General features: G+C 40.0%; 1 protein-coding gene across 1 annotated transcript in view; it reads right to left on the reverse strand.

Annotated features, from left to right (window-relative positions):
* Positions 1–13,445, reverse strand: part of SLC16A10 (solute carrier family 16 member 10) — a 138,676-nt gene that overhangs the window by 50,168 nt on the left and 75,063 nt on the right. Inside the window, exon 2 of the mRNA XM_003898305.3 lies at positions 1,043–1,187. Within this exon, the coding sequence (XP_003898354.1) occupies positions 1,043–1,187 (145 nt within the window). The remainder of the gene's footprint in view (positions 1–1,042; positions 1,188–13,445) is intronic.

The following is a 13,445-nucleotide window of genomic DNA, read 5'->3' on the forward strand; positions in this document are numbered from 1 at the left end:
GATGATTCAAGTGCATTACATTTATTGTGCACTTTATTTCTAATATTATTACATTGTAATATATAATGAAATAATGATACAACTCATCATAATGTAGAATCAGTGGGAGCCCTGGGCTTGTTTTCCTGAAACTAGACGGTAACATCTGGGTGTTACGGAAGAAAGTGACAGATCATCAGGCATTTAGATTCTCATAAGGGGAGTGCAACCTAGATCCCTCATATGTACAGTTCACGATAGGGTTTGCACTCCTAGGAGAATTTAATGCTGCCGCTGATCTGACAGGAGGTGGAGCTCAGGTGGTAATGCAAGTAATAGGAAGCAGCTATAAATACAGAGGAAGCTTTGCTTGCTCACCCACAGCTCACCTCCTGCTGTGCAGCCCAGTTCCTAACAGGCCATGGACCCGTGCCAGTCTGTGGCACAGGGGCTGCGGATCCCTTTTCTAATAGATACAAGAGAAGTACACTGACATTAAGTTTTATTTTAAGGTACATTGGACCACTTCATTTTGCCATGATATTTTAAAATTTTAGCATGTTCTTTTTTTAAAGAACAGACAAGAATTCTCTATCTGGGTTGGAATAAATGGCAAGGTTTTGGTCTCATTAATAAAAATATTTCATATCAAGCCTATGAACAGCTACTTTAAAACAGCACGTATTGTAACCCGTGGGCCTCAGACTGAAAGGACCTTAAACTAAGGCCGCTATTTTAGATAACTTATTGTTATAACTTGAGTGCCATTGGGATTTTTATGTGAATAGAAGAAAAAGATAAGGAGAAACATTTTTCCATGCACCAGGAAACACATATATCCTGATTGATGTCTAAGTCTTAGGCATTACAAGAAAAAAAAGCATTCAAATTCTCAAGCTCTGATTTGCTGCTATGGATAACGTTTGTTTTATAAGTCATACTGCTTAAAGTTTTAAGAAATGAAAAGGAGGAGCTTTGTTTGTAAATAACAGAGTTTCTTAAATTAAAACTTTAAGGCATTTAACAGTTTTTAAAAAGCAACATGAAAAAACCAAGTCCTTACCTTACAAAAGAACTGGACATGAGCCCAACAAATCCAACAGCAGCACCCATGACAGCTGTTTTCCGACAACCAAATAGGTCTGTGAAGACGCTGACTATTGGGCAGCAAAAGAAAATCATCCCCATGGAGAGAGAACCTACCCATGCTGTAAAAGAGGGGAAAGGGTGGGAGGAATTATGACATGGTAAGTTATATTTGTACTTATTCCATTGATATAATACACATTTAGAAAAATTTTATTTTTAGTTTTTTTTTTAGTATAGCGCCTAAGCTTAGTTCTTTTGCCATGGAAATTGACTCATATACACTAGTAGAATATTTGCTGACCTGGATAATAGTTACTGGGTATTCATTTTATAATTATTTATAAAACCATACATATGTTTAATCTTCTTTTCTGAAGGTATGTTATATTTCACAATAAAAAAATTGAGAATCAGAAGTCAGATTCCATAAAAACCCAAAAAATGAAAACCAACAAGAAAAAAAGAAATATTAAATACAAATAATCATAATTATGTGCCAAAGAAATGAGTGATCTGACTTCGCCGAGGAAATCAAGTCTGTAAGTCCTCCTAAAAAAGTAAAATAAACTAATGGAACCTAAGTGAAAATGAGCTGTGGAAAAAACAGACATGAGTCATATTCCCAGCTCTACAACTACAACATATCCTTGGTCAAGTTACTTCCCCTCTGAATGAGTTTTCTTATCTTGAAAATGGATCAAATAAATACCTTTCTAGAATTATTAAAGATTAGAGAAAGTGCACATAAACCTCAGTATCTGGCACATAAGCACTTAATAATTTAGAGTTTTAACAATGATGATGACAACAAATTGTCTGTCTTGGTAGATGACCCTGAAGCTCTGTGAAGCTCTGGGAGTCTCCCAGTATATTACTCTATTTTCTTAGCAAAGGTAGTTAAGCCCTATGCAAATGATCATCATTTCTAGTAATGAATTTCATATTAAGTCCAAATGAAACTTTATCATACTAATAATTTAATATTTTGCCTTTTTTTTTTGAGAAATGATCTCACTCCATTGCCCAGGCTGGAGTACAGTGGTGAGATCTCAGCTCACTGTGATCTTGACAGCCCAGGCTCAAGCAAATTTCCCACCTCAACTTTCCAAGTAGCTGGAACCACAGGTGTGCAGCACCATGCCTGGCTAATTTTTGTATTTTTTGTAGAAACGAGGTTTTGCCAGTTTGCCCAGGCTGGTCTTGAACTCCTGGGCTTAAGCGATCACCCACCTTGAGCCCAGAAATTTTTTGCCTTTTTACCTTTTTAAATTATATATATATTTTAGTCAGTTGTATTTCTTTTTTGTGTGTTTCTTTTGTAGAGACAGGGTCTCACTTTGTTACTCAAGCTGGTCTTGAACTCCTGGCTTCCAGCAATCCTCCCACCTCGGCCTCTAAAATGCTGGGTTGCAGGCGTGAGCCATGGCCCAGTCAGTCAGCCATATTTCTATTATCTGTCTTCCCTCACCAGAAAGAAGACTAATCTTAAAATACAATGAAGAGATTGTGTAAACACTGTCATCTTGACTTAAATGGTGGTGATAGGGGTTCAAAAGTAGACGGTAGGAAGGAGCTGATTGGCCAAATATATTAGCACAATCCAACCAAGACGTTTAGAGCCTTACAGTATGGGGAGCTTGAGACAGGTTAAATTTTCTTTTTTTAATGAGACAGGGTCTCGCTGTGTCACCCAGGCTGGAGTGTGGTGCTGCAATCTTGGCTCACTGCAACCTCTGCCTTCTGGGCTCAAGCCATCCTCCCACCTAAGCCTCCTCAGTAGCTGGGACTACAGGTGTGTGCTACCACACCAGTTAATTTTTGTATCTTTTGTAGAGACAAGGTTTCACCATGTTGCCCAGGCTGGTCTCAAACTCCTGGGCTTAAGCAATTGGCCCACCCTGGCCTCCCAAATTGCTGGCATTACAGGCATGAGCCACCATACCCAGCCTAGTAAGAATTTTTTAGTACTATCTTATACAAAATTTTACTAATCTCTAATAATTTAATTTCATTCAAAAAAGTTCAGACATCTGTGGTGTTTAAGAAACAATCTAGGCTGGGTGCAGTGGCTCACATCTGTAATCCTAGCACTTTGGGAGGCCGAGGTAGGCTGATCACCTGAGGTCAGGAGTTCCAGACGAGCCTGGCCAACATGGTGAAACCCCGTCTATACTAAAATACAAAAATTAGCCAGGCGTGGGGGCAGGTGCCTGTAGTCCCAGCTACTCAGGAGGCTGAGATGGGAGAATCACCTGAACCCGGGAGATGGTGGTTGCAGTGAGCCGAGATCGTGTGACTGCACACTGCAGCCTGGGCAGCTGAGAGAGGAAGGAAGGAAGGACGGACGGACGGAAGGAAGGAAGGAAGGAGGGAGGGAGGGAGAGAGGGAGGGAGGGAGGGAGGGAGGGACAGAGGGAGGGAGGGAGGGAAAGAGATAAAGAGAGAAGGAGAGAAAGAGAAAGAAGGAAAGAAAAGAAAGAAAGAAAGAAAAGAAAGGGAGAGAGAGAAAGAAAAGAAAGAAAGAAACAAAGAAAGAAAGAAACAAAGAAAGAGAAAGAAAGAAAGAAAGAAAGAAAGAAAGAAAGAAAGAAAGAGAAAGAAAGAAAGAAAGAAAGAAAGAAAGAAAGAAAGAAAGAAAGAAAGAAAGAAAGAAAGAAAGAAAGAAAAGAGAAAGAAAGGAGGAAAGAAAGGAAGAAAGAAAAGAAAGAATCTAATATAAATACTAGGCAGGCCAGAAGAAAACATCCTAACATCTACTTTTATTTTTTATTTAATTTTTTTTATAGCAAACATTGCCTGACAACTAACATCTACTTTTAGATAAAAGCACTTTTATAATTAAGGGGCCAACACTAAATATTAGACCACATCAAGAAACCCAAGAGCATATCCTTATACTGCATATACTGCTCATATGAGTAAAGATTTTTCAAGAAAAAATACCTTGGCCGAGCATGGTGGCTCAAGCCTGTAATCCCAGCACTTTGGGAGATCAAGGCAGGCAGATCACCTGAGATCAGGATCAAGACCAGCCTGGCCAACATGCAGAAACCTCGTCTCTACTAAAAATACAAAAATTGCCGGGCGCGGTGGCTCAAGCCTGTAATCCCAGCACTTTGGGAGGCCGAGGCGGGGGGATCACAAGGTCAGGAGATCGAGACCATCCTGGCTAACACAGTGAAACCCCGTCTCTACTAAAAACACACAAAAAAACTAGCCGGGCGAGGTGGCGGGCGCCTGTAGTCCCAGCTACTCGGGAGGCTGAGGCAGGAGAATGGCGTAAACCCAGGAGGCGGAGCTTGCAGTGAGCCGAGATCGCGCCATTGCACTCCAGCCTGGGGGACAGAGCAAGACTCCGTCTCAAAAAAAAAAAAAAAAAAAATACAAAAATTAGCTGGCCTTGCTGGCTCATGCTTGTAATCCCAACTATTCAGGAGGCTGAGGCACAAGAATTGCTTGAACCTGGGAGGTGGAGGCTACAGTGAATCAAGGTCATCCTACTGTACTCCAACCTGGGGGACAGAATGAGATTCTGTCTCAAAAAAAAAAACCTTGCATAAGTTTTTGTGAATTACTGTGGATTTCAATCGACTGTTTTTCAGCGCAAAGAAACTAAAAATCTTGGAAAAAAAGTGGAAGAAGTCAGATGCACTTTCATGGGTTATTCAGAGTCTCACCTCTGGTCATAGCTCCACTGACTTGGATAATTCATTCTTCTCCTGGCTTTTTGGCTGTCATTCAAAAGACTCACCATTGGAACCTCACTGCCCTTTCAGGCATCTATTTGGACAGGAGTCCAACTCCAAGCTATCCCTCTCCTCCACTAGGCCCACCTCTAATCTGCAGGAAATACATTTCCTTTGCCCTGACAAAGGCTGGAGTGTAGGCAAATTCAACACAGCCACCATTATAGTATAGTTCTTTCTGTGGGAACAGTAAGCCAGCCACAGTTCTCTCCTTGTTGGGTATCTCGGAGAGCGGACCCTGGTCCTCTTTTCCCCGCAACTGGGGGGAATCCTTTAAATCTCTTAAGTCGTCCCTCTCAAGCCCCTCTCACTCGATACCAAGTGAGAGAACAAGTGAGAGTAACCTCCACTTACACAATGGTGGAGGGGACACAGCACCGTTTTCTCAGGAGTCCTCATAAAATGCTATTCCTGACCCATAGTATCCTTCTTAATGGGTTTTAGAGCCTTTAACTGGTTTGAAAACCTACTTTAAAAAGCCACATAAAATATCTCACTTTTGAAACTCACACTATTGTACTGTAGTGCCTACACTGAAATTCTAATAGATTTTGCTACAATAATAATTGGCAATAGATGAAGTTAGGTCTGTCTTCTGATCAAATTCAAGAATAAATTAATTATCAGATTAGTTATTACCTGCTATTGCACACTCACAACATTTCTAGTTTTTGTCAAGTTTTAACATGGCATCTAAATAATCCAAGGTCTTATGACCTATGATATATATGCCACAAAAATAAAATAGACTGTTGTTCTCTTTCACCCCTTCCAAGTCTATTACCACTATTATAATAATAAAGACTCAGCAGAGCTAGCTGTTGTACTGATAATATATTTGTTGCACTCAGAAGATTATTTCATTTAATCTCCAGAATTCTATAAGGTAGTACTTCTATTAAGTTCGTTTAACAATTGGGAAACTGAAGTACATAGTTACTGTAATATATCCAGCATGGTAAAATTTTTATCTTAAAAATGCAAATAGCCGGGTGTGGTGGTTCATGCTTGTAATCCCAGCACTTTGGGAGCCCAAGGCCGGTGGATCACCTGAGGTCAGGAGTTCAAACCAGGCTGGCCAACACGGTGAAATCCCATCTCTACTAAAAGTACAAAAATTAGCTGGGTGTGGTGGCAGGTGCCTGTAATCCCAGCTATTCTGGAGGCTGAGTAACGAGAATCGCTTGAACCTGGGAGGCGAAGGTTGCAGTGAGCTAAGATTGCGCCACTACACTCCAGCCTGGGCAACAGAGTAAGACTCCGTCTCAGGAAAAAAAAAAAAAAGCATCAAACTAGACCAGGAACAGTGGCTCATATGTATAATCCCAGCACTTTGGGAGGCTGAGGTAGGAGGATTACTTGAAGCCAGGAGTTCAAGCCCAGCGTGGGCAACAAAGCAAGAACCCATCTCTACAAAAAAAAATACTTTAAAAACTAGCTGGGCATGGTAGCAAACAACAGTAGTCCCAGCTACTTGGGAGGCTGGGACTCCTGGGAGGCAGGGAGGCAGGAGGCTCCCTGGAGCCCAGGAGTTTGAGGCTGCAGTAAGGTATGATGGTGCCACTGCACTCCAGCCTGGGCAACAGAGCAAGACCTTCTCTCTCGATAAATAAATAAATAAATAGCAATCGAGCCCTAGTCCCTCTATGTTCTTCTACAAAACACCCACAGAGGACTTCCGAATTTCCCCCCCAAGGATCTCTCCTCGAAAGTTGACAGTCAATTTGCAGACCAAAGCATGCCCCCACAGAACTATCCACAGGGTTATCTCATAACTCATGCCCACTAGGAGGGCATGTTGAAAGCACGCCCACTTGGCCACTTCTACAACTTACTTCCGCCCAAGAAGGTGCCAGCTCAGATACCTGCCCAGTAGCAGAGGGACCCTTGCCCTTGCTCATTTCCTCCCCTACCTTATAAAAATGCCCACTTTTTGCTCCAAAGATGAAGTGGCACACTTAGGCAGGAGGCTTTGTCCCTCTGCCTCTAAGCTAGTTTTGAAATAAATACACTTCTTTGTATCAGAACTTGCTCTTGTTAATTGGACTCTACATGCAGTGACCAACTAACCTGCTTTTCAGTTACACTATTAAAATTTTAGTGTTCTTTAATGTTCTAGGTTCTATCCTAGGCTGTTGGGAATATAAAAACAAATAAGAGATTTCTCTACCTTCCAAAAATTTTCAGTCTAGTAACATATGCAAAAGTGGTCTGATCAGAACACCAGATAGAATGTCCTGTGTCTTAAGAGACATAGATGCCAAAAATGTATAAGATGTGCTTGTATAACTCTTATTTGAATATGTGTGTATGTTTGACATCAGAGAGACACATCCAAGAAGACACGTTAAGAAATCTTTTTACAGAAAAATACCAGGAAGCTTTTCAATTTCCCTATCTAGATCCTATTTGTTTCCTACTCCATTCTGAGAAAAAATCCCAAGGCTCTAAATGTATACAAAAGCAGGATGCAAATCACTCAAAGTGGTTAGGTTTGATATTTAAGAAGATTCTCCTGCATGCCAAATAAAGCAAAGGTGTTGTAATTATGCAGATGTAAATGATTGCAAGGGCAAAGTGTTTACAAATGAAAATACCCAAAAGGAAGATTTACTGTAGTTAAAGGTTGATAAATAGTTTTTTGCCCTTTGGTAGTTCCAACCTGCATTTCCACTCCATCTTGGCCTCTTTCAAGATATCTATGCTCTGTAATAATCAATATTGGTCTAATAGCCTTAAATTATATAAAATAATCGTATGCAAAACTGAGATTAAAATGCAATATGTTAATATTATTGAGCAGAGTCCCAGTACCTCCTGGAGCATGAAACTGTCTGGCAGCTACACACAAATTCAGGAATGGGTAGGCTGTACTGCTGTACTCTTGCTTTGACCATTTTATTGCCATCCTGAAGGTTATTTGGTAGTTATATTGCACTTAGGAGTGGCTTTAAAAATATTTGCTAATCGGCTGGGCACAGTGGCTCACACCTGTAATCCCAGCACTTTGGGAGGCCGAGGTGGGCAGATCACAAGGTCAGAAGATCGAGATCATCCTCACTAACACAGTGAAACCTCATCTCTACTAAACCCCGTCTCTACTAAAAATACAAATCTATATATATATACATATTAGCTGGGTGTGGTGGTGGGCACCTGTAGTCCCAACTAATCGGGAGGCTGAGGCAAGAAAATGGCGTGAACCCGGAAGGCAGAGCTTGCAGTGAGCCCAGATCGCACTACTGCACTCCAGCCTAGGTGACAGAGTGAGACTCCATCTAAAAAAAAAAAAAAAAAAAAGAAGTTGCTAATCAACTTCTGTTTATGGCATTGGAATAAAGTGGTCCTGCAAACCCTACTACAGATAACTATTATTAAATCTGAGCTAAACAAAACTAAACATACTGGAAAATATCTTAAAAACTGATAGAAATTGGGGGAGAGTTTGAAAAGCTACAGTTGCAAGAAGAATTACAAAGTTGTGGGCTTTCTAGAGGGCCAATAAAATGTGCACATGCTCGGTAGACTGAACAGAAGCCAGAATAAAGAAAGGCAGCATCTGAAAGTTGTAAGAACTAAGCAGAGATATCAGCTGCCGCACACCACAGTGAGACAGGATTTGCAATGTGAGCAAGCTATCTGCTAGGAACAAAAACTCAATAATCCTTGGATTAACACAGTAGATTCAGAGTTATTTCAAAATATTATCTATATGTTCAAGTTTCAACCAAAATTATGAGGCATGCAAACAAACAGGCAATCAAAAAAACAGACTGTGAATAGGCTCAGCTGTTGTATTTAGTAAACAAAGATTTCAAAGTTTCTATTATAAATGTTAGATGAATTAGAAAATAATATTTTTCAAAGAATTTAAGATAAGAAGTGATCTTACTTAGTGAAGAGATAGGGAATCTCAACAACAAAATGTAAACTATAAAAACAAGAGAAAATTCTAGAGATGAAAAGTATGTATCTAAAGATTGGGTAATTTCTATTTTCAAAGTTCCCAGACCTTTCTTATCTTTCATCTGCAATCTGCTAAGGGAACCTATTGAATGTATTTTCCAGTCATACTTTTGAAGTATATTGGTATCTTTCCTCTGTAATAACTCAATATTGGTCTAATAGCCTAAATTATATAAAATAATAATATGCAAAACTGATATTAAAATGCAAAATATTATTTACCAAAGTCCCAATAATTCCTGGGGCACGAAGCTGTCTGGAAACTATACAAAAATTCAGCAGTGGATAGACTGTACTCTTGCCTTGACCATTTTATTGCCATCCTAAAGGTTATTCGGTAGTTATATTTTACTTGAGAGTGGCTTTTAAAATATTTGTTAATCAACCTATGTTTATGGCATTGGAATAAAGTGGTCACGCAAACCCTACTACAGATAACTACTGAATGCATTTTTCAGTCATACTTTTGACGGATGAAGTACTGGAGATAGAAAATACCCAATCTAAAGACAGCTGGCCTTTTCTCACATTGCAAATCCTGTCTCACTGTAAGAGAATAATATTAAACAAAATTAACTAAGTCTTAGAGACCTATGGATCTCTAGGAAAAAATGTGAGTCATTCTGAAGAAATAATGGGGCTGGGCACAGTGGCTCATACTTATATATTTTGGGAGGCCACGGCAGGAGGATCACTTGAGCCCAGATATTCAAGACCAGCCTGAGCAAAATAGTGAGACCTCATCTTTACAGGAAAAAAAAAAAAAAAGCTAGGTGTGATAGCATGCACCACCTGTGGTCCCAACTACTCTGGAAGCCAAGGGGAGGATCACTTGAGCCAGAGAGGTTGAGGCTTCAGTGAGCTACGATGGTGCCACTGCACTCCAGCCTGGATGATAGAGGAAGACACTGTAAAAAGCAAACAAATAAAAAGAAATAACAGCCCAAAATAAAAATTGCAAATTGTGTGAAAAACTTTAACTTGTAGATCCAAGAAGTTCAAAGACCACCCCCAGCAGGATAAACACTAAGAAAATGATTCCTAAGCTCATCACAGTCAAACTGCTGAATGCCAAAAAGAAAATTCTGAAAGCAGAGAAAAATAATATATCTAGAGAGAACAATTATATCATTAACAGGTGGCCTCTTGTAAATAATAAGGGACAGAAGACATTGGAACTTTCATATTGATAGTGCTGAAAGTGGGGGGAAATAACCAAGAATTCTATATCCAGCCTTTTGAACTAGCCTTCAAAACTGAAGGCAAAATAAAGATTTTTTAAATGGAGAGAATTTGTCACTAGGAAATTTACACTACAAGAATGTTAAATGAAGTTCTTCAGGCTGAAGGGAAATGACACCACTGGCAACTTGGGTCCAAAGGAAGGACTAACACACACACACACTTTTCCTCATAATTTCTTTACAAGGATAACTTTAAATTACTGTTTAAACAAAAACTATAACACTATATGTAGATGTTATAATAAATAAATAAGTGAAAATAACAGCATTAAAGATGGATGTAAATAGGTAAATACTGTAATAAGGCTCCTATATTTTACCTGAATTCTGTATTAACTTAAAATAGATTGGGATGACTTAAAGACGCACATCGTTATACTCAAAGAAAGCACTAAAAAATTATGCACAGAGATACAGCTAGAAAGCCAATCAATGAATTAAAATTGATTACTAAAAATTATTTGATTAATGCAAAGGCCGGCAGAAAAGAAGGAACAGAAGAACAAAAGGTAGATGAGACAAATAGAAAACAAATAGCAAAATGGCAGACCTAAATGATATGGCCATATCAATTATTACATTAAATACAAATTGACCTAAATGTCATTAAATTTAAAAAGATCTAAATTGATATGGCCATATCTTTTTTTTTTTTTTTTTTTTTTTTTTTTGAGATGGAGTCTTCCTCTGTTGCCCAAGCTGGAGTGCAGTGGCATGATCTCAGCTCACTGCAACCTCCACCTCCCGGGTTCAAGTGATTCTCCTGCCTCGGCCTCTCGAGTAGCTGGGATTACAGGCACGCGCCACTGCACCCAGCTAATTTTTGTATTTTTAATAGAGATGGGATTTCACCATGTTGGCCAGGCTGGTCTCGAACTCCGAACTCCTGACCTCAAGTGATCTGCCCACCTCGGCTTCCCAAAGTGCTGAGACTACAGGCATGAGCCACTGTGCCTGGCCTCAATTTTTACATTAAATAAAAATAGACTAAAGACTCTAATCAAATGGCAAAGATTGTCTGACTGGATAAAGACACAATAACTAATTATATTCTGTTTAGAGATATATTTTAAATTCAAAAACAAATAAGTTAAAAATAAAAAGATGGAAAAAGATATCACATGTGAACAGTAGGCCTAAAAGCCTAAGGTGGCTATACTAACATTAGACAAGACAGACTTTGAGACAAGAAATATTACTAGAAATGAAGAGGACTACTTCACAATGGTAAAAGTGTCAAGGCATCAGGAAACTATAACAATTATAAATGCATATATACTTAATAACAGAGCTTTAAAAATATAGGAAGCAATGAAATTTGATCCCTACCTTATACCATATAAAACATCACTTCAAAATGGATCATAGAACTTAAATGTAAAATTGAAAACTATAAAACTTCTACAAGAAAATATTGGAATCCAGGCATGATGGCTCACAACTGTAATCCCAGTCTCAGGGCTCACCTGGGATCCCTGATGGGTGAGTAAATGCAGACCTAAACTCTTTCACTTCCATTTCCAAGGCTTCTTGTCCTCAGACTTTGTGCTGAAGGCGGATGAAGCACCGAACCTCTGGTGAGCCAATTAAGAGCGACTGGTGCAGATACAGAGGACAGGATGCTGGAGAGGACCCCAACACCCACCCTTCACCCCACTGCTCTCAAGGGTTAGGAGTGTCAACCTTGTTCTAATCCAGTTTTTTCTACCACATTTTCCTTCTTTCTGGGGGGCCTGTCATGGCACCTATCTCTTCTTTTACAATGTTAAGAGTGTTGCTGCAAACTACAGAGATATTACTGGGTAGAATGAGCATTTGGCCCAGCCGTCAGATACACTATTCAGAACAATGCAGTTTCCATCTGTTCTTAGAGGCAAGGAGGATACAGGGATTAGAAGTGTCTTTTTTTCCCCCTGTTGAAGGAACCCATTTGCATAGAGCAAGAGGTTTTTCCCCCAGGCACTTCCCCCTTCTTGTACTTAAGCTGTTCTTTTGTCTTTTCTCCACAACATCAGGAGTTAAACACAGCCCTGTGAATACAGGGAGCTTTTCTATGCAAGGGTTTTCTTTTGTCCTTTTGGAAGGTATCTTACTAGGCCAGGACCCAAATTCATGGGACTCCCTAACTTAATGAGTCCATGCACCCTCCTGAGGCACCCTTTTGTCCCAAACTCAATTTCAAGCTTCAGGTTGAAGGCCTAGAAAGAAAAACTGGATCTGAGGGATCGAGAAGCAGATGGCAATGAAAGTCAAGGGACACAGCACTGTGAGTAGGATTAATTCCTGCCTATTAAACCCCTGCTTCATGGAAGGAGGTCATGCTTTTATCTATGGCATAGACGAGGTCTAGGAAACTCAAAGATTACTGACAGCAGGGAGGATAGGCAGTGCGTAGGTGAGGACAGATCATTCCTAACTTCTAGGCCTCCCTGTTCCACATGGGTGAAAGCCGTGTTGGCACCCGTGGGCAGCACCTGCCAAGGTCACCGGGACTCAGAGATACAAAGATGGAAGAAAGAAAGGGGACACCTTTTCTGTCTCCTCCTCATGTACCCTAGGTATATGCTGGGAGGAGAAAGGAACTAAACCATGCCTTTTCCCCCTCTTTCCAGATGGGTAACCAGCCATCTTCAGTCTGTACTTCTTTTGAATGCATCCTGAATCACTGGGACTCCTTTGAAATAAATGTCTTCTTTTTCATCTTCTGTCTTCTCTTCATGGATGGATAATTGGGTCCTTGTACCACAGGATACTGCCCTTGGATGCATCCCCCAAACTGTGAAAAGTTTAATTTCCCCAAACCTTAAACTACTTGGCTTAAAATTGAACTGGGAAGGGAACCCAGAAGCCCGACACGCCAGTAAAAGAGTAAAAGTTCTTACCATTCAGACTTCTGGCCTCTTTCTCCCTGTGCAAACCAGTAAAAGGAAGGATAAAAATCACTGTTTACTCTTCTGTAAAGTTTTAATTAATGGAAAAAAGGATTTGTGAGGCTAATCGTAAGCTGTGGCCAATCTGGTATGCTTTGTGTGTCTTTCTGTATAGTTCTGTCATAAGGAGTAAGACAGGATAGAACACAGACCTAGGACCCCATACGCCCACTGTTCAAGCTAGCCCTGCAAACTGGTCAGTTACAAACTTTGCTACAGGTCTCTGAAGGAAAAAAACTGAATAAGGTCTCCATCTTGTTTTATGTCCTTGGGAGCTTGACCTTGTAACCACGTGGCAGTACTTTCTTTTGGTCTCTGCCATTTTACAATGGCAGCCCAGGTTCAGTCCTGGCTTACGGAATGAGTACTTTCTGGCTAATATCTGTGTGACTTTTATATTTGTTGATTCTCTTTCCCTCCATGAACAACTTCTAGCTTCCTTTCTGAAATCTTCCTTCCTCTGAGTTATCTTAAAAGATTCTAGATTTTGT

This window comes from Papio anubis, chromosome 6, assembly GCF_008728515.1.
Source record: "Papio anubis isolate 15944 chromosome 6, Panubis1.0, whole genome shotgun sequence".
Lineage (NCBI taxonomy): Eukaryota > Metazoa > Chordata > Mammalia > Primates > Cercopithecidae > Papio > Papio anubis.